Below are 24,970 nucleotides of genomic sequence, written 5' to 3'. Positions count from 1 at the left end.
TCCCCGGCCTGGGCCGGCAGGACCAAGGTGCCAGCGCACAACTGGTGCGGGGAGACGTGGCTGCAGGCCCGGTGCTCTCCCGAGCAAACATGCGGCAGCGTGTCTAACCGGAGCCCCCCTGTTCTCCCTGCAGGGCGCCAAGAAGCTCTGCCCTCAGTGCAACACCATCACAGCGCCCGGAGACCTGCGGAGAATCTACTTGTGAGCTAGCCACCCCTGGCAGGCCTTGCCTCAAGCAGCCCCGCCTGCCCGCCTCTGTGACCTGACCCTCCCCCTTGTACATACTTGCACACAGGTTCCCCATGTACATACATGCGCGCACACATGCCCACACATGTGCGTGCACGCACGCACACACAACACACACACACACACAGGACTCTGGAGCCAGAGCAGAGGCTGAGGCCCAGGCCCTGCCTGCTAGCTGCCACTAAGCCTGGGGACCATACCTGTTCCAGGTCCTGTTCCCAGGGTAGGGCAGGGAGGTGGAGGTGAGGGGGAGTAGTGGGGCGAGGCTCCTGAGATCCAGCCCCCAGACTGACAGACGGACAGACAGACATGCAAACACCAGACTGAAGCACATGTAATATAGACTGTGTATGTTTACAATGTTGTGTATAAATGGGACAACTCCTTGCCCTCCATCCCCTCCCCTTTGGTTGTATGATTTTCTTCTTTTTTTAAGAACACCTGGAAGCAGTGTCCCCTTCAGGGCTGGCTGGGGGCTCGGCCCATCCACCTCTCAGGGTGCCTGCCTCTCCCCCATGGTATCCCTCTCCCTCTCCCATGTGCTCGGTGTTCAGTGGTGTATATTTCTTCCCCCAGACATGGGGCACATGCCCCAAGGGACACGATCCTCTCCTTAGTCTTAGCTCCTGGGGCTCTTTATAAGGAGTTGGGGGAGTGGGGAGACACAGGAAACGGGAACCGAGCTGAAGCAGGGGCTGAGATGGGGCCTGGAAGAGTGTGCTCCTGGCTGCCCAGCCTTCTGCCAAGAACCATTTCTGGGATTAGGACTGCTGTTCCCAGGGAAAGTGGTCTCCCCCGCCCCTCCCATGGGCCCCACGGTGTGATGCTGTGTCTGTATATTCTATACAAAGGTACTTGTCCTTTCCCTTTGTAAACTACATTTGACATGGATTAAACCGATATAAACAGCTGCTGCCTCTGTGTGTGTGTGCAGGGAGGGGTCTGTGATGGGGCCGCGTGGACAGGGGGCAGGTGAGGGGTTAATTCCTGGCAGCAGTGTAGGGGAGAGGACTAGAATGTGGGTGTGCAAAGCAGTGTGGGGTTGGTCTGTTCAGGGGGGCCCTGGAGCACTCTGTCAGGAGTGGGGGTGGGGCCGGGGACCTGGACTCCTCTGACTATTGATGGGTAGGGGCTCCAGGTTAATTCCTTATCGATGCAGAATCGTCAGCTCATTAATCACAGAAGAGGTCAGAGCTTGGGGGTACATAGCTCTATGCCCCAATCTAGAGCAGCAGCAGCTATGAGCTGGGCAAAGACACAAACCCCAAGCCTCTAGACCCTGCTAGTCCCCTCAAATGAGCCACGGACCAAAATGAGCATCTCAGCCCCCAAGGCTTTCTTGCTAGTGACCAACCAACACTCCAATAGAGCTACTGCCTGGATCCTCAGCTGGCTACGGTAGGAACCCCCAGTTGTCCAGTTGGACTCCCGTCGGGAACAGAAGCTGGGCAGCCAGCACTGGAGATGGCACCTTATCAAACTGTCATCCCTGAGGCTGCCTACTGCCAGTGAGTCATCTGCATCCTGAGTGCTCAGGTGGGTGCTCAAAGCTGCAGGTGAGTCCTGTCCTTTACACATTCTCATACCCCAGGCCCAAACTCCATCTTCCCAGGACCCCCCACCTTAGACACCCCGACATCTGGGGTGCCTGTGGTACATTCTACAGAACAGGGCCCAGTTGGCAGCTCCAGCCTCCAGCACCCAGGTGACAAGTCACCCTGCTTGGAGCCCAGCGAAGGCCCTGCATGGCCCCAGGCCCAGCCTGATGGCACCAAATATCCTGAATACAACAATCCTGGGGCCTAAGATTCTAGGGAATGTCCGTGGCCTGTCACAGCAGAGCGGCCCCGTGGGGTTAAGGTTTTGGAAGGTAAGTAGGTAATGCCCAGTCCCAGTGGGCTGGCTCCCCTCAGGTCTCGCTCGACTCTCCCCTTGCCTTGCCGTGGGCTCCATAGGTCCCGATGGCTGGTTACTCTCCCCACCCCCAGGGTGGGGGGCATATGCTCTCTAAGAGGGGACTTAACCCTGAGCGAGGTCGTGAAGCCCACCCTGCTACGGGATCCTGAGGCCTGGTCTCATGGCCCAGGCAGCACTGCCACCTGTTGGCCATGGCTAGGAATGCAGCCACACAGCTTGGGGATCAGTGGCAGCGCCCCGAGGGCCCAGAGGCCTGACAAGATGCACACGGAGTCGGCTCTGGAGGTAAAGGGTGCGTCAGCCCGGAGAACCTAAGGGTCAGCTCCCTCACTGCCAAACTTCCAAAGCCCATCCCCGCCCAGCCAAGTCCCCGAATGCCACAGTAAGCTCAGTCAGCTGACCTTGATTACCTACTACGCGCCAGCATTGTGCAGCAGGGACTGACAGCCCGAGCGACGATGGAGAACCCCGGAAGCCACCCCTCCTGCCTGGAGATGATCCAAGCGGGTCTCTTGAGGAGATGGGAGTTCGTTGTTTTAGCCAAATGGCTCCTGGCCCCAGTTCTGGTCTTCGGGGCTACTCACTTAGCTCGCCCTGGCTCCTCCTGGCACTGAGGGCTTCCTACCTGCCTGTGAAACACCCTGCAGCTTTCCTGGACCAGTGGCTTCCTGGCGAAGCGTGGGGGGCCAGGCAGGCCTGCCTCCTCTGCATCCTCAGCTTCGCATCTGGCTCCTACCTCAGACTCTCCAGCAGGGAGGAGAGAGCAGCGTCTCCACGTGAACTACTAAGTGGGGTCTGTGCGGAGCTGCTTCATGCTGCAGGGCCTCGCTCTCCCGGGGTTTTGGGGCAGAAGCAGCGCCCGCACCAGCCTGACCCTATTGTCTGGCACCTCCCCGCAGGGCTCACCGTCCTTCCAAGAAGCTAGAGACCAACCCTGAGGCTCATCAACCCCACTGTCCCCACTTGGTTGACCCTACAGAGCCTAGAGCCACAGGAACCAGCAGCCTGCGCGCACCTGCCCACATGCAGCCACTGCGAGACTCCTACGTTAACCCGTCCAGGCGCTCCCGGGATGCCGGGACAACCAGTCACCGCGGCAGAGCTTCAGTGGGAATCCTCTACTTGCGGGACGACAGTCCCCAAGGGCTACAGGGGAGTTGAAGCAAAAGAGGACCCCACCCATGGATACAGGTTGCGGGAGGTGTTGGGCATTTATTTCTGGAACAGAGGCGGGGTGAGTGGGTGGGGCAGGGGGCTCAGCAGTGGACGCAGCTGCGCATGAAGTTGACGCAGAGGCTCGTGTAGTAAGTGGGGTAGTCGCGGAGGTGGCTGACATGTGCAGACGACACGAAGTCCACTGAGCGCACCAGGACCCGGTGTGCCAGGCGGGCCTCCACCATGCGCTCCACGTCCCTGGCCAGCACCACCTCGTCGGCCCTCGAGTAGAGGTAGAGCTCGGGCCAGCGTGAGGCGGCGTCGAGCAGCCGGTCATAGAAGTGGGTGTGGAAGAGGGCCGTGAGGGGCGCGAGCAGGCCGTGGAACAGGACCGCCACCAGGGCGAAGGCCACCAGGAGCAGCAGGCGCAGCGCGGCAGGCCGGCGCTCCAGGACGGCGGCCAGCGCCCGCAGGGCCCCCACCAGGTTGCTGTCGCCGGGCCCGCTGTCAAAGATGGTGCCCACGACGCGCAGGCGGCAGAAGCGCCGGTGGGTCTGCAGCAGCTCCAGCACGTACCGGTACAGCATGACCCCCGCGTTGCTGAAGACATGGAAGAGCAGGGGCTCCTTCTCCACCTCGTGATCAAAGAGCAGCTCAAGTAGCTTCTGGGCCAAAACGCGAAGTGAAGGGATGCCCAGGGACTCGGAGAAGAAGACCATGTGCCACGGGGCTGTGTATCGGATGACGATGCAGCCCTGGGGAGAGGAGAGAGGCCTGCTGGGTCCCGGGGGGGGGGGGGGAGGGGGCAGACGGCCGGCAGCTCCAACCACCAGCCCGCGGGGGCCCACGGGCCTGGCACGCTCCAGGCACGGGCTCCCCGCCCAGACACAGGCCCTCCCAACTGGAGGCGGCACTCAAGGCCCACGTCCGGAATGATCATTCCAGGCTGGCCCGTGGCCCGTGCCCCGTCTCCCGTCTCCCTCTTACGGTCCCCTGTGCCTCATCTGCTGCACGCTGCTGGCGTACTCAGGCCTCCCTCTTGGCCACGCCGGCTGCAGTGACCCTCCTCTGCACCGGCCCCCCGCCTGGCACCGGGGGCACCCCAGGCAACCCCACACCGGGACACGGCCTGCATGCCCCAGCCCTGCCAGAGGCCACTTGTGCGCCGGGCCCGCATCGCAATAGCCAGTGGCCTCAGCTGCCCCGTCGCAGACCCCCAGGGTCCCTCCCGGGCCTGGCAGGGCCTAGGGCCTGGCACCCAACCCGGGCTCCCTCCTTCCACTCGCCCTGAAATTCGGAACATGGTAACACTGTTGTTCCTCAAATTCTACAACCTGAGCCAATCTCTCCGGCTCCCGGACCCCTCCGTGCCCAGGTCAAGCACGCCTCCAAGTCTCCACGCACATCCTCCTCTAGGTCATTTAGGAACAGTGGCCTAGGGGCAGCCCTGGTGGCGCAGCGGTTTAGCGCCGCCTGCAGCCCAGGGCGTGATCCTGGAGACCCGGGATCGAATCCCACGTCAGGCTCTCTGCATGGAGCCTGCTTCTCCCTCTGCCTGTGTCTCTGCCTCTCTCTGTCTCTATGAATAAATAAATAAAATCTTAAAAAAAAAAAAGAACGACGGCCTACGCCATGCGCCTGGGCTCCCCCTCACTGTCCCACTCGGGAGACCAAGGGCCCATTGCCAGGGGGGCCTGAGGTCGGCCCAGGGGGTCACACGGGTCGGGGTTCGCTTCCTGGCACCACTTATCAACAGCACGAGCGAAGAGTAATTTCCTGGGCCTGTGCGTCCACCTGTAAACTGGGATGACATCCATCTCACAGGGTTAAGGTGGAGACTGAATGACAAAATGCACTTTAGGGGCCCCACGCCGCCCTGGCCCAGTAACCCGACGGGACGGCCAGCGGTGCGAAGGAGCACGGCGCTCGGCCGCAGCACTTGAGGACGAACGACCCAGAGCTAAACACGTCGCCGAGCTAACCCTGCCACCAGCCCCCTAGCCTCACCCTTCCCACGGACTCCAGGGTGACATCTGCCTCCGACCCCTCCTGGCATTATTCTCACCAAGGCCCTGACCTGCCCGCCTCCTCTTATTCTGCAGACGGGGTCACTGATGCCACCTGGCCCCTCAGGCTCTGGGACACTCCATAAAGTGCTCTGTTCTAACTTCCCAACCACCCCAACCGACACACAGCATCTCCACAAACGCACACACACTCCCGCCTCACACCACCGCACACACGCAACTCCCAGAACTAAACCCATGTCGCATCCCACAGGTGCAGACACTTGCACCCCCCACTCACTCGTGCACTCATCACACCATCTGTGAATACAGATGCACATGCACACATACCACAGGTGGGTGCATGGTTACATGCTGCACACCCTCCAAAACACACACACACACACACACACACACTCCTCCCCTGGAGCATTCACATGCAGAAATAAACCACAATTCCTGGGAATATGTCATCTATGGGGACACACACGGTGTGTACCCTCTAGCTCCGCATCATCTGAGGGTGCACACACGGGACTTGTCCTACAAGGGCCCAACACTCCTGAGGGAGGGCACACATGTGCCAAGGCTCCCTGTGCCCATGGGTCTGGGCCTCACTTCGAGGCTTCCCAGGTGCCTGGCATCCCCGAGGCCACCTCCCCAGGCAGATGCTCCCAGAAGTCCCGCGTGTCAGATCCCAGGTTCCCCCCAAGCATTTCCCCATCTCTGGGCACACTGGGCCCGGGGCCCTGTGTGGCTCCTTGCCTCTCTCTCCTGTATTTTCAGTCTCCTCCTCTCTCTAGATTCCTGTCAAATCAATTTCATCAAAGAAAAGTGGCAGCAGCAGCAACAGCAGCCACCCCTTCGGGGCACCTGGGTGGCACAGTCGGTTACGCATCTAACTCTTGGTTTGGGCTCAGGTCGTGACCTCAGGGTCCAGAGACGGAGCCCCACATCCGGCTCTGTGCTCAGCGGGGAGTCCACTTAAGAGTCTCTCTCCCTCTCCCTGTGCCCCTTCCGCATCCCCTCTTCCACATGTGCTCTCTCTTAAATAAATAACATTACTATTTTTTTTAAAGCCTCTATTATACTGTGTTCCCCTCTAACTCTCTCCTACCCTCTCTCCACCTTCCTGGATAATCTTTGACACCTGCCCTCTCCACCTCGTCCCCTCCCACTGACTCCCCCGCCCTGCTCTCACCAAGGTCACCCCTCAATTCCCCAAATGGCCAAATCCCATGACACCTCCTCATGCCCACTGTACTCTCCTTCCAGCAGCGCTGGTGACCACTCACTCCTGACTATACTCTCTGGTAGCCCCACGTTGGGTATAGAGATTACTTAAAAATAGAATCTTCAAAAAAATAAAAAATAGGGATGCCTGAGTGCCTCAGTGGTTGAGTGCCTGCCTTCAGCCCAGGGTGTGATCCCAGAGTCAATGGATTGAGTCCCACATTGGGCTCCCTGCATGGAGCCTGCTTCTCCCTCTGCCTGTGTCTCTGCCTCTATGTGTCTCTCATGAATAAATAAATAAAATCTTTTTAAAAAAATAAAAATAAAAAATAAAAGTGCCTTAAGGAACAAAGTAACTAGATGCAGTGGGTGATCCTGGATTGGATCCCAGTTTGGGACATTCTGGGGACCGTGAGAGAATCTGAATATGGACTGGGGACTCAAGGAGATAAAAACAGATTAACATGGCAAGGTGGAGATCATGATCTGAAAAAAGTAAATAAATAAGCAGGATACAAAAAAAGTATATAAAATAGATCTCGTCCCAGGATCGAGTCCCAAGTCGGGCTCCCTGCGTAAAGCCTGCTTCTCCCTCTGCCTGTGTCTCTGCCTCTCTCTCTCTCTGTGTGTGTGTCTCTCGTGAGTAAATAAATATAATATTTTTAAAAATTAAAGTAAAATAAAATAAAATAGATCTCATTTAGTGAAAGAAAAGCTATACCCGGAGAAAAGCTGGAAGGATGGGCACTGCCGGTCAACACAGGTGGTAGATAGGGCATTTTTACTTTCTTTTTAAAAATCAAGTATCCAGACTTTGGGGTTAGAAAATGCTTTTCTCCACACCCATCCTGTCCTGACCCCCTTCCTTTCCCAGAGGACCCTGGGATCTAACCCCACACCCCCGCGTCAACCCCCCCAGGACCTTCCCCAGCCTCCGCTCTGCACACTTGCCCTTCCCCGCAGTCTCTGCTCTGGCCACGCTCACCTACTCCTAGTCTCCCCCTGCCCTCAGGGATCTTAGTCCATTGGAGAAGCCAGACAACCAACCTGGCCCAGTGAGTGGAATTCGGAAGTGGCTGAAACTACCTGCAGAGCAAGGCCATTCATAAAGGGCGTAAAGGGCGATGCCAGAGGACCGGCCCTCTGGTCGGGGGGAAGGCCTCGGGCTCAGAACTACAATCCCCACCCCAGCCCCGAGCCCCTCTCTCATCCTGGGGCCCCCACACTCGACAGGCCCACTGCAAACGGCGGTCAGGGGAGGGAGGCCGAGGCAAGGGGCTGGGGGCACCGGCACTGGCCTTTCTCCCAGAAGATTCCCACTCCCCCTCAGCCCAGGGCTTCGGGGTGCCAACCAGGGCTGTCAGCACTGGCTCTCCCTGCTTTGGGAGGTCTGGGCTGAGGAGGGCAGGCCCCGGCCAGGGGCCAAAGATGTGAAAGGGGCCTCTAAACTATAACCAGAGCCCCCTCAGGCTCTCTCCGGTTACCACAAGCTCTGCGTCCCGAACTCTTGGGGTGGCCTCAGAAGAAGCCAGAAAACGTCCAGCCTGAGTCTCTTTTCCAAGAGGCCCTCCTACGGGAGGCATGTGGCGGTGCCAGGTCGACCCTAAGACACCGACCTGGTCAGCAAGGGGCCATCCCGGGAGTACCCGCTCCGCCCAGCACCCTGGGCCCAGGCTCTCGCTCAGCAAGAGCTTGAGGTGTGGGCCGACTCCACAGCTGGGGGCTGCCCGCTGTGGGGCTGGGGGAAGCGGGTCGAAGGAGACAGAGCGGCCGCAGAGCTGGCAGCAAAGACGGGATAACCCTGCCGAAGTCCCCGTGGCCCCGGCCGTTCTGGGTGCCAGGCCTGCCGCGCTGGCGGTGGTGGGGGGGCTGAGCGCCCCACAGAGCAGCCCCCCAGGCAGCGCCCCCCCCCCCCCCCCCCCCCCGCCCCGAGCCTGCGGTACTCACCCTCTTGTGGTAGATGGCGCTGTACTTGGCAAGGTTCTTGTCGGTGCAGCCACCCCAGCCCAAGAGAATCACCAAAGGCTGCCGGGCCCCCACCTCCTTCCGGCCTGGGTCGGAGCTGCTCTCTGAAACACAGACATGGTGGGGCTGTGAGCACCGAGTGGCCACGCGGGGTGTGGGGCGAGGCCCACTGGCCAGCCCGGAGCCCACCTAGCTGTAGGCCAGGAGCCAACAGGTGCCAGACGCAGGCACTCGGGTCCCCATGGGGCACCCTCCTCTAATTCTGCCTCAAGTGGCATTTAGGCCTCTCGGGAGGCGATGCGGGGTCACTGGAAAAACCCACATGAGGGCACCTTTCTTTAGCAACTCAAAGATGTAGCCCTGGTGAGAGAAGTGAGAACCTTCTCCATGCAATTTCACCTTCTAATCCAGGGGTCAGCCAACTACAAGCCATGGGCCGAATCCAGCCCATGGTCTGGTTTTGTAGGAACCACACACTAAAAATAATAGAGGTTTTTATATTTTTAAATGGTTAAAAAAAATCAAAGGAAATAACATTTTGTGACACATGAAAGTTATATAAAATTTCAGTCTGATTGTCCACAATAAAGTTTTATTGGAACACGGCCATGCTCATTCATCTACTCGCTGTGTGTAGCTGCTTTCATGCTAAAACAGCAGAGCTGAGTAGTGGCAACGGAGTCCCTGTGGTTCGCAAAGCCTAAAATACTTAGGGCCCTTTACAGAAAAAGCCTGCCAGCCCTATTCTAATTTCACAAGTAGTTGGAAGGAGAGGACCTTAAACGGAGAAAGGGATAGGTCAGTAACACCAGGGAGGAAGAGCACGCAGCCCCTAAGGGCCCGTACCAACCTGCCCACCCCATCCTGTAATCCTTGCCGATGTGTACTGAGCCTTCACACTCAGAACATCACTAGCAGGTATATTATTGCAGATGATGAAACTAGGGCACAGAGAGGTTAGGGTAGTGGCCTAAGGTCACACAGGAAGCATATGGCTGGGAATCTGGCCACTGCCCCCTCCCTGTCCGAACTAAGCCACCTGAGACCTATGTGCCACCAGCACCGTCCCCAGCTAAGAAGCACATCATGAGGTGCCCAGGCACAAGCCAGCTGCCTCCTCTGTGGCTAGTTTCCCAGAGGCCTCCCTGTAACCTTGTTGGCCAGATCTCACTCATTTCCCGGGCCGAGTAGGGACCCAGCCACTTCGGGGGACTTCTGTGCAGGGTCTGTCCATTACTAGTTCTCTGCCCTCCCAAAAGGGCTGGGCTGTGCCCTTCCAAGTATCAAGCCACTTGGCCATGCTCAGCTGCCACCTCGAGATTTATGGATGCCAGTGGTGACCTGGCAACAGTAAATTTCAAGGCTAGTTAAGAGGATGGTAAATATAAATCACTAACCTTTGGACAAAAGGAAGACAACAATTTCCTGTGGAAATTAATGTGATTGAAAAGTTCAGTGTTCCTGCTCTCCAGCAGTGGTGACTCTGGCCTTCAGAGATTAACTGCCCGCCCCCAGGGGATCCCAGGCTGGACTGCAACCTGGCCTGGAGCAGAAGCTGCCAAGCGCCTCAGGCCCTGCAGACGCCTGCCAGCCCTCCCAGAATCCCCGGATGCTGGCCTGGCCCCTGGTGAGGGAGACGGGCCCACAGATCTCACTCAGGCCACTCCAAATAATCGCACTGCTTTTCCTGGCCCGGTGTCCCCATCGGGTGTCCCCCTCTGCTGCTAGGGCAGCTCTCCAACTGCCCTGGCCCTTCTGGCGGAGAGGCCACATCTGCGCCTCCCTGGGGCCCTAGACCTACATCACTGGGGGTGACCACCCATGAAGCTCAGGCCGCAACAGCCTCCTACCAATCAACAGCCACCCATTTGGATCTGCCTTGGAATCCCTGAGATCCTGGAACTAGATTCCTGAGACCTGCCCCAAGGAGGCTCCCTCACCTCTGTGCAGCCGCCTGAGCACAGGCTCCCCTCCCCTACGGTGGTTTGCAGTGGTCCCCCCCGTGCCACCACCAAGACACAGCAAACGGCCTCGGCATTTATCTCACATACGCAGAAGGCAGCCAAGGGACGTCACAACCCCTGGTGGCCCCCGAAGTTAAGGCCAGCCCCCACCAGCAGTGATGGTGCATTCTGGGTTGGGGAAGGTTCCAACAGCTTCTGCTGGGCCTGACCTGACCCTCTCCCACAGCTGGACTTGGAACCCCATTCTGCTCCACCGGGTCTTACGGGAACCCTTGGCATCACCGACTTAGGTAGGCATTTCCATGAAGAAACTCTCACAATATAGACATCCTGGGGCATCCAGGTGGCTCAGTCGGTTAAGCGTCTGCCTTGGGCTCAGGTCATGATCCCTGGACCCTGGGATCAAGCCCCACATCAGGCTCCCTGTTCAGCGGGGAGCCTGCTTCTCCCTCTCACTCTCCCTTTCTCTCTCCCTCTCTCTCAAGTAAATCAATAAAATCTAAAAAAATAAAAAAATAATATATATATATAGACACCCTGAACACACTGCCTCTCTGACCCCAACCTCTCCGTACTGCCCCTCACGGGAGGGGATTGATCCCTCCCTCCAGCCAGGCACTCGAGGCTTCCCCTGAGCCACAGGTGTTCTTTCTGTCTATGGGCATCTCCTATTCCCCCAACAATCTCCTCCCGGGGCCCCATTCTCAATACTGGTTCCTAACTTAAGCCTTTATCCTGACCTTCTCCCACCGGAGCCATGCTGTCCCTTCTGATTCTGTATTTCAAGGGCTACAACCCAGAAAAGTCCGAGGTGCTCTGGCTGAGATTGCTAGAGACCAGGAAAGGCCTCCCAAAGGAAGACACATCTGCTGCACTGGCCCGGAGGCCCAGTAGGAACATGCCAGGCAGAGAGAGGTCATGAGCGGGGGCAGGAGGCCATGGAGATGCTACAGTCGGTCTGGGGCCCAGCAAACAGTCCTGGGGGGCTAGAACCTGGGTGAGGAGGAGCAGTGGTTGGGAGAGCTGCCCAGAGTGGGCCTGGGGCCTGATCCCACAGGGCCTTTCAGGCCATGCATAGGAGTTGGGATTTTATTTCACAGGAGTAGAGAGCAAATGATGATTCTGGAATTGGGGGAAGCAGCAGGATCCCATCTGTACTGATTAATGACTTGCACGATTAATGTGTGTCTCTGCCTTTAGCCAGCGGGCTCCGTGAAGGCAGGCACCGAGTGTGGCATGTTTATCACCGCATCCCCAGTGCCTAGCCCCGCAGCTGGCCCATTCAGGCACTCAGGAGAAACGTGCTGGAATGAACATGTGGCTGCAAAGTGAAGGATGGATCCAAGGAGAAAGAGCTAGCATTCTCCTTGTTACCCATTGCCCTTTCCAAAGTAATAAAAGTGATTGTTATGGCTATTGTTATTTATTGCCACCTCCAGATCATGATTCCTCCATCCTTTTATAAAAGCCCCTGTTCCCTTTATGCTTATTCCACGGCCATATCACCCACTTCCCTCCTGTGGCTGATATCTCAGGGCCTCTGGCTGCTGTCCCTTAGGGGCAAGACTCAGGCACTGGCTCCATCTCTCATTTGTACTCTAAGACTTCCCATGACCCGGTGCGGGCAATCAAATCCACCTCCTAAGCCATCACAGACGGGTTCCAGCCCATCTGAAATCCACATCTCCGTCCAGCTCTTACCTCCCCCTCTTTCCCATCACCAAGAAAAACAATAATGATACCAGGAAAAAGAGCATTATGTGTCAAGCACTGTTCTACGCACTTTATATATCAACTCATTTATTTTTATTTTTATTTTTTTTATATATCAACTCATTTAATCTTTACAACAATCCTATGAAAAATGTACTGTCATTATTCTCATTTTACCAATGAACAACCAAGTCACAGAGATAATCGATAACTGGCTCAAGGTCACACAACTAATAAGCAGTGAAAGTGGAATCCAAACCTAAGTGGTCTAGAGACCAGCTTGTAACCACTGTCCCAGCTGGCGCCTTGGGTAACAAAACCCAAGCCCACAGTCTGAACCACATCTCTATCACCTCAGTTCCAAACGAGTACACATAGCTACCTTTGCATGTCAACAGATCCAACTCTGACCTCTTTCACCTCCTCCTCCTCCTCCTCAGGGATCGGTCACCCCAGCCAGAGCCCCAGCATATGTTACATCATTTGGCTCTGCAACCATCCTAGGAGTCAGTCACTATTGTTCCCATTTTAAAGACAAGAAAACTAAAACAGAGAGAGAGTAAGTCCCTCTCCCCCAAGAACACGCAGCCAAAGCCGGCTTCCATCTCTCTGGACCACCATGCCACCCCACTCCCACCCCCAAGACTTCGCACGTGCTCCTCCCTCCCTGGCCCAGGATGCTGATGCTCCACATTTATGATTGGCTAATGCCCACTCCACCTACTGAGTCAGGTCACTCTTCATTTCCAGGAAGCCTCGCCTGATGCCTTCCTCAACCCCTTCTCATCTCCCACCCCAATCACCAGACTGGGGTAGATGCCCCTCCTCTGTACTGTCACAGCACCCATCATCACCATGTCACTGCGCTTATCACACTGCCAAGCAGTGTCCATCTGGAACAGGTAGGAGGCTGCTCTAACATGCACGGTGAGAGATGGCAAAGGTCTGACCCAGAACAGTGGAAGACAGGTAGGCAGGTAGAGGGAAAGGACAGGGACAAGAGTAATTTTGGAACATATATCAAAAGTCTCAAAAATATGCAATCTTTGACATAGAAATTCCACTTCTGAGAAAGAAAAATGTTTAATCATATGGTAATGTTTGATAATACATTAAGCAAATTAGACACATAACTATAAGAGCTAAAACCATAAAACTCTTAAAAGAAAACACAGGAGTAAACTCTTGTGGCCTTGCATTAAGCAGTGGTTTCTTGGATGTGACCAAAAGTGCAAGGAATAAAAGAAAAAAAAAGGATAAATTGGGACTTCATCAAAAAAATTTTTACGGGACTTCATCAAAATTAAAAACATTTGTACTTCAGAGGACAGCATCAAAAAAAATGAAAATAACAACCTGCAGAACAGGAGGCAATATCTGCAAATCACATATCTGATAGGGGGCTTGTATCTGACGCATACCAAAAAACTCTTACAATTCAACAATAAAAAAACAATCCGATTAAGATGGGCAAAGGATCTGAATACACATTTCTCCAAAGTAGATATATGAATAACCAATAAGCACATGAGAAGATGCTCAACATCACAGTCATTAGGGAAATAAAAATCAAAACTATGAGATCCCACGTTATACCCACTAGGATGGCTATAATCAAAAAGCCAGATATTAACAAGTGTTGATGAAGATGTAGAGAAATCAGATTACTCGTACACTACCGGTTAGAATCCAAAAAGGTGCAGTTAGTTTGGAAAACGGTTTGGCATTTCCTAAAATAAATAAATAAATAAATAAATAAATAAATAAATAAATAAATAAATAAATAAAACATCAAGTTATCATAGGACCCAGCACTTCTCTTCCTAGGTAAATATACACTTAAGAGAAGTGAAGAGACGGGGACACCCGGGTGGCTCAGCGGTTGATCATCTGACTTCGGCTCAGGGTGTGATCCCAGGGTCCCGGGATCGAGTCCCACATCGGGCTCCCTACATGGAATCTGCTTCTCCCTCTGCCTGTATCACTGCCTCTCTCTCTGTGACTCTCATAAATAAATAAATATAATTTTTAAAAAAGAGAAGTGAAGACATGAACACAAAAACCTGTACACAAATGTTCATAGCAGCTTTCTTCAGAATAGCCAATAGCCACCAAGTAGAAACCATCCAAATGCCTATCACCTTTAAAAATGAGATGGTATATCCATACAACAAAATACTATTTGGTCATAAAAAGCAATCAAGTACCAACACAGGCTACAACATGGATGAACCTTGGAAATCTGTGCTAAGTAAAAGAAGCCAGCCACAAAAGACTATCTACCGCATGATTCCATTTTATGAAATGTCCAGAACAGGTAAATCCGTAGAGGAGTAGAGCAGTGGTTGCCAGGAGCTGAAGGGAGGGGGGAACAGGGAGTGACTACTAATGGGTATAGGGTTTCTTCTGAGGTGTCGGAAATGTTCTGGAGTTAGTGGCGTGGTTGCACCATCCTGCCAATATACTAAAAACCAATGAATTGTACATCTTAAAAGGGTGAGTTTTATGGCATGTGAATTATATCCCAACAATACTATCATTTAAAAAAAATTAATAGTAATAGGGGTGCCTGGCTGGCTCAGTCTGCAGAGCGTACAATTCGTGACCTTGATGTTGTAAGTTCAAGTCCCATGGTGGGTCAAGAGATTACTTAAAAATAAAATCTTTAAGAAAAAAATAGTAGTAATAAATTAAGTGAAAAAGCAAGTTGAAAAGCAGCATATGTAACAGAATATACATATATATATATATATATACACACATACATACACACCTATATACTGATACATAGAAAAAAACACATCAAATATTAATAGCAATTATTTCTAGGATTAGAAGCAATTGCTTTTTCATTCTTTTTTTTTTACCCATTTTCTAAAATCAGTAATGCATTACTTTTGCAATGAGAGTTAAAATGTTATTTTAGCCCTTTGGCAAAGCAGAAGTATGCTTTTCGATCCCGGCAATTCTTGAGCACGCACAAAACAATTTATTCTCACAGGCTCCCTGTCCTCTAGAATTTCTCAACAAAACAACACTGACACCAATAATATAAGAATTACAGATACATATATTGTACAACAGTTTAAGTCATAAAACTAAGGCATAAATTAGATTTTTTATATCCCAGGGGCATGTGGAGAAGACAAAGGAAAGGCTGACAAGGCATGAGGGTCTGTGGCACAATATGTGCTTTTTATCTGTAAGCCAGAATCAAAATGCAAAGAATCTATGTTTTCTTTTTAAAATGCAAAGAATAAAAGAATCCTCAGTTTCCTCTACTCCCCAGAAATACTTTCTAGAATCTCATATACCTGGTTCTGGTTGTTTTTTTTTTTTTTTTTTTTTTTGCTTTTTTTTTTTTAAGTAAACTCTGTCCCAAACATGGGCTTGAACTCATGACCCCAAGATCAAGAATTACATGCTCAGGTGCCTGGGTGGCTCAGTGGTTGAACATCTGCCTTTGGCTCAGGTCGTGGTCCCAGGGTCCTGGGATCAAGTCCTGTATCAGGCTCCCTGCCTGAAGAATCACATGCTCTACCTAAACGAGCCAGCCAGGTTTCCCCCAGTTCCCATATTTATATATTTGAATTACTTTACTTAAAATTACCTTTTTTTTTTAACTTTTTGAAATAATAGCCTACCTAGGAAAGTAGCACCATATCTATTTTTTTAAGATTTTATTTATTTATTCATGAGAGACACAGAAAGAAAGGCAGAGACACAGAGGGAGAAGCAGGCTCCCCACAGGGAGCCCGAGGTGGGACCCCAGGACCCCGGGGATCTCGCCCTGAGACAAAGGTAGACGCTCAACCACTGAGCCACCCAGGGGCCCCAGTAGCACAGTATCTTAAGAGTACATACTTTATAAAACCATATCCGAATTCAAGAGAAGGAGACAAACCAAGAAAAAGACTCTTAAGGATACAGAACTGATGCTGACCAGGGCGCGGGGAGGGGGAGATGAGTGAAGCAAGGGATGGGGATTAAGGAGCTGTGATGAGCACCAGGCGATGTATGGAAGTGCTGAATCACTATATTGTATGTATGGAACTAATGATACATTAATTGGAATTAAAGTTAAAAAGTTGGGCAGCGGGGGATGCCTGGGTGGCTCAGCGGTTTAGCACCTGCCTTTGGCCCAGGGCGCGATCCTGGAGTCCCGGGATCGAGTCCTTCATCTGGCTCCCTGCGTGGAGCCTGCTTCTCCCTCTGCCTGTGTCTGTCTCTCTCTATCTGTGTCTCAAATAAATAAATAAAATCTTTTTAAAAAATTAAATAAAAAACTTTACAAAAATAAAACAAAAACCTTATTTGCATCCAAATCCCTGGCTCTGCCACGAATAACTATAAGACAGACCTTGAGCAATCTCTCTAAACTTCAACTTCCTTATCTGTAAAATGGGGCTGTTGATATATAGATTAAATAAGATATCTGTGCATCGTATCCGGCACAAAGAAAGAGTTCAATGAACCCGAGACACCGTTCCTTCACGAGGAACACGTGCGTACAGGAGAAAAGGAGAAAATGTCTAATAAAATTGGAATCCCACTGTTTTGTAATCTGCTTTCTTCCACTTAGCAATATATTGTGAACGTCTCTCCATGTCAGTTTATATATTTCTCCATGACTCTTTTTAGTGGCTATGGAGGGATTCCTGGGTGGCGCAGCGGTTTGGCGCCTGCCTTTGGTCCAGGGCGCGATCCTGGAGACCCGGGATCGAGTCCCACGTCGGGCTCCCGGTGCATGGAGCCTGCTTCTCCCTCTGCCTATGTCTCTGCCCCTCTCTCTCTCTCTCTCTCTCTCTCTCTCTGTGACTATCATAAATAAATAAAAATTTAAAAAAATATATGTTTAGTGGCTATGGAGCGACTGTAGAATATTTCATAATTTGTGGTGACCAATCTCCCATTATCGGACATGATGTTTCCAATTTTTGCTATTATAAAAAAAAACTTTATTGGACACCTCTTTCCTTGTGTGTGTCCTTAATTGTTTCCTAGAAATGGAACTGTATTCAAGCAACACCTTCCAAATGGCAACCGAAAGCTACACACCACTGGCTTAGGAGTGGAGCTCCAGAGCTGAAATCTGGGACCACGTGGGGTAAGATACTTCAGCTCCCCAAGTGTCTGCTCCTCATAGGTAAAAGGGTGTAAGAGCCCTCCCTATATAAGGTGGCTGCCCATTAATCAAATCGCAACAGGTGCTCCTGGCAGGCCTGGCATGTGAGCAGGACATGGTCAATGGCATAAGAGCAGCGGAAACCCCAGTAAGCTCAGGGACAGGAGACCTGAAAAGGGTCCACCAGGTCTGAAGCTCACATCCAGAGCCTAGCACAGCGCCTGGTATAGAGTAAACAAAGTCTAAAGCATTTTTATTAATGTGTAAAAGAGATTATGATTCAAAAAACACAGGCATACCTCAAAGCTATTATGGGCTCATTTCCAGACAACCCCGATAAAGCGAGTATCACAATAACGAATTTTTTGGTTTCCCAGAGCATGCAAGAGTTATGTTTATATTATACTGGTAGTCTATTAAGTAGCCACTAACATTATATCCAAAAAAAAAAAAAAAAAAAAAACAACCCAACAACAACATACATACCTTAGTTTAAAAACACTATATCGCTGGGGCACCTGGCTGGCTCAGTCAGGAGAGCATGCAACTCTTAATCTCAGGGTTGTGGGTTCAAGCCCCACATCGGGTGTAGAGTTTACTTAAAAAAACAAAATCTTTAGGGGCGCCTGGGTGGCTCAGAAGTTGAGCATCTACCTTCGGTTCAGGGCATGATCCTGGGGTCCTGGGATCAAGTTCCACATTGGCCTCCCCGTAGGAGCCTGCTTCTCTGCCTCTCTCTCTCTCTGTCTCAAATAAATAAATAAATAAATAAATAAATAAATAAATAAATAAATAAATAAAATCTTTAAAAATACATTGCTAAAAAATGCAAACCATCATCTGGGCTTTCAGTGAGTCATCATCTTTTCGCTGGTGGAGGGTCTTGCCCTGATGTCAATGGCTGCAGCCTGGTCAGGGAGGTGTGTGCTGAAAGCTGGGGTGGCTGTGGTGATTTCTTAAAATAGGACAACAAGGAAGTTTGCCACACTGATTGACTCTTCCTCTCACAAGTGATTTTCCTGTAGCATGTGATGCTGCTTGATAGCATTTTTCCCACAGCAGAACTTCTTTCAAAATTGGAGTCAATCCTCTGAAACCCTGAAACTGCTTTAGCAACTAAGTCTATGGAATGTCCTAAATCCTTTGTTTTCATTTCCACAATCTTCACAGCATCTTTACCAGGAGTAGATTCCATCTCAAGAAATTACTTTGTTTGTCCATAAGATGTAACTCCTCATCTGTTCAGGTTTATCATGAGATTGCAGCATTTCAGTCACATCTTCAGACTCCACTTCTAATTCTAGTTCTCTTGCTCTCTCCACCACATCTGTAGTTACTTCCTCCCCTGAAGTCTTACACCTCAAAGTCATCCATGAAGGTTGGAATCAACTTCTTCCAAAGTCCTGGTAATGTTGCTATTTTGACCTCTTCCCATGAACCACAAATATTCTTAATTGCACTTAGAATGGTGAATCCTTTCCAGAAGGTTTTCAATTTACTCTGCCTAGGTCCATCAGAGAGTCACTATCTGTGGCAGCTGTAGCCTTAAGAAATGTATTCCTTAAATAATAGGACTCGAAAGTTGAAACTACTCCTTGATCTGGGGCTGCAGAATAGATGTTGTGTTATCAGTCATGAAAACAACATTAATCTCATCATATGTCTCCATCAGAGCTCTTGGGTGACCAGCTACATTGTCAATGAGCAGCAATATTTTGAAAAGAATCTTTTTTTTTCTGAGCAGAAGGTCTCAACAGTGGGCTTAAACTATTCAGTAAACCTAGTTGTAAACAGATGTGCTGTCATCCAGGCTTTGCTGTTCAATTTATAAAGCACAGGGAGAGTAGATTTATCATAATTCTTAAGGGTCCTAGAATTTTCGGAATGGTAAGTGAGCATTGGCTTCAACTTAAAGTCACCAGCTGCCTTAGCCCCTAGCAAGAGAATCAGCCTGTCCTTGGAAGCTTTGAAGCCAAGCATTGACTTCTCTCTAGCTATGAGAGTCCTAAATCATATCTTCTTCCAGTATAAGACTGTTTCATCTACACTGAAAATCTGTTCTTGGGATGCCTGGGTGGCTCAGCGGTTGAGCATCTGCCTTCGGCTTGGGGCATGATCCTGGGTTCCTGGGATGGAGTCCAGCATCGGGCTCCCTGCAGGGAGCTTGCTTCCCCCTCTGCCTGTGTCTCTGCCTCTCTCTCTGTATCTCTCACGAATAAATAAATAAAATATTAAAAAAAAAAAAGAAAGAAAATCTGTTCTTTAGTGTAGCCACCTTCATGAATTATCTTAACCAAATCTCCTGGATAACTTTGCTGTGTTTTCTATACCATAACTTGTTGCTTCACCTTACACTTTCATGTCATGGAAACGGCTTCTTTCCTCCAGCCTCATGACCCCACTTGTGCTAGCTTCCAGCTTTTTTTTTTTTTTTTCTTCCAGCTTTTCTTCTGCAGCTTCTTCCCCTCTTTCAGCCTTCACAGAATTGAAGAGAACGAGGGTCTTGCTCGGGATGAGGCTTCGGCTTAAAGGAACGTTTAGTCTTCTATCCAGATGACACAAACTTTCTCTACATTACCAGTAAGGTTGTTTTCTTATCATGCATGTGTTCACTGGAGTAGCACTTTATTTCCTTCAAGAACTTTTCCTTTGTTTTTTGTTTTTTTGTTTTTTTTATGATAGTCACACAGAGAGAGAGAGAGAGGCAGAGACACAGGCAGAGGGAGAAGCAGGCTCCATGCAGGGAGCCCGACGTGGGATTCGATCCCGGGTCTCCAGGATCGCACCCTGGGCCAAAGGCAGGCGCTAAACCGCTGCGCCACCCAGGGATCCCAAGAACTTTTCCTTTGCATTCGCAGCTTGGCTCTCTGGCACAACAGAACTGGTGTTCAGCCTCTCAGTGTTCCATAGTCCTTCCTTAATAAGCTTACTCATTTCTAGCTTTGGATTGAAAGTCAGAGACTCCTGTTTCTTCCTTTGACTTGAACACTTAGAGGCCACTAGTGAGTTATTAACTAACCTAATTTCCATACTGTGTCTCAGGGAAGAGGGAGGCCCAAGGAGAGGGAGAGAGAAGATGGAATAGCCAATCAATTAAGTTTGCTGTCTTGTATTGGCGGGGTTCATGGTGCCTCAAAACAACAACAATAGTAATATCAAAGGTGATCATAGATCACCATAAAAAATATAATAATAATGAAAATGTTTGAAACATTATGGGAATTACTAAAATGTGACACAGAGACACGAAATGAGCAAATACTGTTGGAAAACATGGCATCCATACACTTGCTTGATGCAAGGTTGCCACAAACCTTCAATCTGTAAAAAAAAAAAAAAAAAAAAGCACATCTGCGAAGTGCAATAAAGCAAAACACAATAAAAGAAGGTAGGCCTATGGGGATCCCTGGGTGGCTCAGCGGTTTAGTGCCTGCCTTTGGCCCAGGGTGCGATCCTGGAGTCCTGGGATCGAGTCTCACGTCGGGCTCCTGGCATGGAGCCTGCTTCTCCCTCTGCCTGTGTCTCTGCCTCTCTCTCTCTCTCTCTCTCTCTATGTCTATCATAAATAAGTCTTTTTAAAAAGTAAAAAAAAAAGAAGGTAGGCCTGTAAATTAAACTCCTCTGTTTAAAAAAACAAAAACAAACAAAAAATAAAACCCTTTGGGAGCCCCACAGGCAAAGAGAGGATTGAGTCCCAACTCCCTCTTCACCTGGGTCTCTAAGACTTCTCTGGTGTGACAGGTCTGTGGGACCACCTCAGTTTCCCCCAGCGCCCCTACTTCTTGCACTTTCTTTCTCACACCATCTACCTATCAGCCCTGTGAAGCTCTAGATCCAGCTTGGGCCACTGTTCTCCAGAAGCCATCCCGACCAATGCAGCCCACCATGGTGTTCAAAACTCTGAACTGTTTCCTGGGTGCCAGTGAAAGCTAACTGAAGGTTAAATGGCCTTTCCCTCCTCATTCTTTTTTTTTTTTTTTTTTTTTTGCTAGAGCTTAGCAGAAAAGCAGAGTCACAATAAAACCTGGGCTCACAATAAACTCCTCACTTCCCCTTCTGTGACCTCCGAAAGCCTTCCTTGTACCCAGACCCTGTGAATCAATTATTTCTGAAAATGTTTACTTAACATGAGAGCAATATAGTGCCGTTAAGAAGGCCTGCTGGCCTGCCTGCAAGCCAAAGAGGGGCCCTGGGGCAGAACTTGGCTGCCCATTCTCTGGCTGGGAGAAAACGTAGCGTAGCCTTGGCCTGGGATGTCAGAGCATCTCTGGCTCAGGCCCACATTCAGCTCATTTAGCACCTCATCCATACCAGGCTCTAGCAACAGTGAGCAAAACCAACAAAAGCACTACAAAAGGGATCCCTGATGTGGAAGTCAGAACAGAACCTTCCTCAAGAAAATGAGACGGGAGCACAGTATTAGGAGGGGAAGGGGATCACTGGTCAGACAAGAAGGATGTAGGGAGATTCCAGGTCAAGAGATCAGCTTCAGCAAAGCACCAGGCAACTAGTCTCCCGGCATGAGCATCCCACAACCTACTGGCTGGTGGGATTCCCAACAGAAGGTTCCTAGGCTGCCCAGCCTGGGCTCTGAACACCCCGGAGCTGCAGCTGCCTTCCAGCTAACTGATGTGCCAGCAGCAGCCGCTCACCTGTCAACTCAGAGCAGCGTTGGGCACTGCGGTTTTGATGTTTAAATATGGAGGACAGAAATTCCAGAAACCAAATATGACTGTCCTATATACTTCTCCACCATTAAATGCAAAAGAAAGACAATCTTCAGGATCCCCACAGGCTGTCCCCGTGTGAAGCCATCTCAGCCTGGAGGGAGCTCTCTGAAGATGGGAAACAGATTCAGGGGATCATGGTGTTATTATCTCCTTCTGAGGGGGTCCTACAACCTCCAGCTCAGCTCTGGGGCATGCACTTTGAGAGGGAAAGGCATGATGAACTAAAGCCATCCAGAGGAGGCTCTCGGGACCACATCAGAGGAAGGGCAGTTGACAGCCCTAGAGTTATTTCTCTTGGAGAAGAGAGATGTGAGGAAGGCATGAGCTGACCTCTTGAAGAGAGAGGAAGGGAGATTACCTTGCTGTATTGTACCCACCATGACCCTCTTGTCCTGCAGTTACCGCATCATTGCGACCTGCTTATAAATCCTCACCCCTCCCCAGAACCACAGCTCCTTGCAGTGAGCCCATGTGTGAATCATTTCCGAGGCAACAGCAATGAGCCTGTGGCCAGGACACAGCAAATACTGAACTAAAAGCAGAAATGACAGGAAGGCCTATCACGGCTCAAGAAAGGGAAGTGTTTTCTAACAATCCCAGGTACCTACAACAGGCCAGCATGTCTGGGAGGAAGCATCCTGTCAGGGAAGGGTCTGAAAGCAACAGAATACCCTTATGCCAGTAGGACTAAATGCCCCCCCGAGGTTTCTTCCAACTCTAAGACCTCTCCCCCTGAAGCAGTGAGGTGACCCACTAGCAGAGGGGATACACCGATGCCAGGCACACACATCAGTCACTATCCTGTGAACCCTAACAAGCCCATGAAGTAGGCACGGCCATTCTACAGTGGAGGAATCTGAGGCCCAGGAAGGTTCAGTAACTTGCCAAAGCCATAAAGTCAGTAGAGGGTAAAAGTGAATTGTGAACCGAGATCACCAGGCTGCCCACCTGCACCGAGGGAAAACGTGCCCTCCTAGCCACACGGAGGGCAGCTTCCAGCCCTTTCCAGCTGGTGTGGCTCTCCGAGGGCAGTAACATTAACTGGCTTCATCTCCCCCTGATGTCAAAACTCTTCAAAAGCATTTCTACATCCCTAAGCCCAAGAGCCCTGCGCCACCATACCCAGCTCTAAGGAAACAGAGTTGGGCTAGGGCCAGCTGTCCCGTGGGAGCCTAGGGGTCACCCTCTCCTCCTAGATCTGAACCAAGTAACACAGGATGCTATGGGAGGGGGCCAGGAGGGTTCTCCTGAAGAAGGCAATGTCTGAGCGAAGCCTTCAGTGAGAAGCTGGACAAGGACAAGCGAGGGGGCAGTGTGGGCCAGCGGAGGGGAAAGGGCATCTCAGACAGAGGAACAGCAGGAGCAAAGGCAGAGAAGCCTTTGCTTTGTGTGTGGGGAAGCACAAGCAGTTTGGGTTGCCAGAACATAAAACTCGGGGATCCCTGGATGGCTCAGCAGTTTAGCACCTGGGTGTGATGCTGGAGTCCCGGGATCAAGTCCCGCATTGGGCTCCCTGCATGGAGTCTGCTTCTCCCTCTGCCTGTGTCTCTGCCTCTCTCTCTTTCTGTGTCTCTCATGAATAAATAAATAAAATCCTTAAAAAAAAAAAAAAGAACATAAAACTCAAATTGATCAGTGAGTAGAAGGGCACGGTGATCAGAGAGACAAGCAGGGGCTGCCAAACGATGAGAACTTTGAACGCCACCTTCAGGAACCTGGACTTGATTTATCCTGAGGCCAAGCAGGAGCCACTGAGGGGTCTTGGGGAGACGGGTGGTGCGAGCCAACCTCTACATTAAGGACGATCACTGTGGTAGCCAAACCTGGAGGGCGGAGAGGCCACGGGGACTAAGGCAGGGAGGCAGATGCTGGTCTCCGGGCCTCAAGCCTCCTCTAGCAGCATTCCCTGTCCCAGCCACACGTTCCACTGTCTGGGCCCCAGCCCAACTCCCAACTGCAGGGGCCCAGGCCTGCTCTACAGGCTGCTCATCTCTTGGAGCCTCCCCCACACCTGTCTTTAATGATAGGACTGTAGGAAGGAGTAATGCTAACCACTCTACTTACTCCACGCCAGACACTATGCTGGGTCCTTTACACAAGTTGCCTCAGTTGTGCAACCCACAGCCCTGGAAGGGAGGCTGCTGTCAGGAGCCTCGCTCTGCAGATGAGGAAACTGCCAAGGGTCATCCAGCTACTGAACGGAGGGTCTGAACCGACTTCTCCCTGCCGGCGGCAGGCACTGCGGGGCTACCCGCGGCCACGGAGAGCGCGGGGAGGAGTCCCGTGTCCGGCGGCTTCTGCAAGGACCCCCGGGAAAACAGCTGGTGAAAAATGGGTGGGCCCCCTACGCACACCGCCGCAGAGGCTGGAGGCGGGAGGCCCGATCCCAAACACAGGAATCAGGGCCGCCCCCCGAGCTCGGCAGCCGTCAGCCGCGGGGGCAGCCGCGAGGCCCGCGGCCTGCGAGCTGCGGCTGCAAGGACAGAAAGAGCCCGGCGCCGAGCCGCGGCCGCGGGGGGCGGAGACCACTCGGGGGCGGGGCGGGGGCGGGGCGGGGCTCGGGGCCCGACCGCGTCCGGGACCCGCGGCCCCCTGAGGGGGCGGGGCGCGAGGGGGCGGGGCTGCGGGAGGGGCGGGGCCACGGCTGCGCCCGCGACCCGCAGGCTCGTTCGGTCACCTTCCCACGGTGGGCCCGACCCTCGTTCCATACCCTGGCTCCGGCAGGGCTCATCCGGGATCTCGATGGTGTAGTCCAGCTCAGCCGAGGCCATGGTGAAGGCGCCAGCCCTCGGCACGGGCCTCCGCCGGAACTCCCGCTCGCGCGCCCGCGCCTCACCCGGGAGCCTCCCGGGCGCCGCCCAATCACCACCCACCGCCCCCGTCGCCGCCCAATCCCCGAGCCGCGCTCTGTGA

At 51.9% G+C, this 24,970-nt stretch overlaps 2 protein-coding genes across 11 annotated transcripts in view; one reads left to right on the top strand and one right to left on the bottom strand.

Moving 5' to 3' along the window:
* RNF220 (ring finger protein 220) overlaps positions 1–1,158 on the top strand; it is a 234,815-nt gene extending 233,657 nt beyond the window's left edge. For all 7 annotated transcript variants that reach the window (XM_038558283.1, XM_038558281.1, XM_038558280.1 and 4 more), the window contains one exon: positions 134–1,158. In XM_038558283.1, the coding sequence (XP_038414211.1) occupies positions 134–205 (72 nt within the window). In that variant the 3' untranslated portion in view covers positions 206–1,158. The remainder of the gene's footprint in view (positions 1–133) is intronic.
* A 2,194-nt stretch (positions 1,159–3,352) lies between these two features.
* Positions 3,353–24,946, bottom strand: TMEM53 (transmembrane protein 53). 4 transcript variants are annotated; one of them, XM_038558300.1, is made up of 5 exons: positions 24,768–24,924; positions 24,122–24,354; positions 23,763–23,880; positions 8,508–8,629; positions 3,353–4,076 (listed from the first exon to the last, which is right to left on the bottom strand). In XM_038558300.1, exon 5 carries the CDS (start codon positions 4,038–4,040, stop codon positions 3,423–3,425), a length of 618 nt encoding a protein of 205 aa, XP_038414228.1. In that variant the 5' UTR covers positions 4,041–4,076; positions 8,508–8,629; positions 23,763–23,880; positions 24,122–24,354; positions 24,768–24,924; the 3' UTR covers positions 3,353–3,422. The 4 variants fall into 4 exon arrangements, with proteins under 4 accessions (XP_038414228.1, XP_038414227.1, XP_038414226.1 ...); XM_038558299.1 differs by lacking the exon at positions 23,763–23,880; XM_038558298.1 differs by lacking the exons at positions 23,763–23,880; positions 24,122–24,354 and having other exon boundaries at positions 24,768–24,946.
* Positions 24,947–24,970: the final 24 nt, after the last annotated feature.

This window comes from Canis lupus, chromosome 15, assembly GCF_011100685.1.
Source record: "Canis lupus familiaris isolate Mischka breed German Shepherd chromosome 15, alternate assembly UU_Cfam_GSD_1.0, whole genome shotgun sequence".
Taxonomy (NCBI): Eukaryota; Metazoa; Chordata; class Mammalia; order Carnivora; family Canidae; genus Canis; species Canis lupus.
Note: the sequence above shows the minus strand (reverse complement) of the source record. Positions and strands in the feature narration are given on the sequence as shown.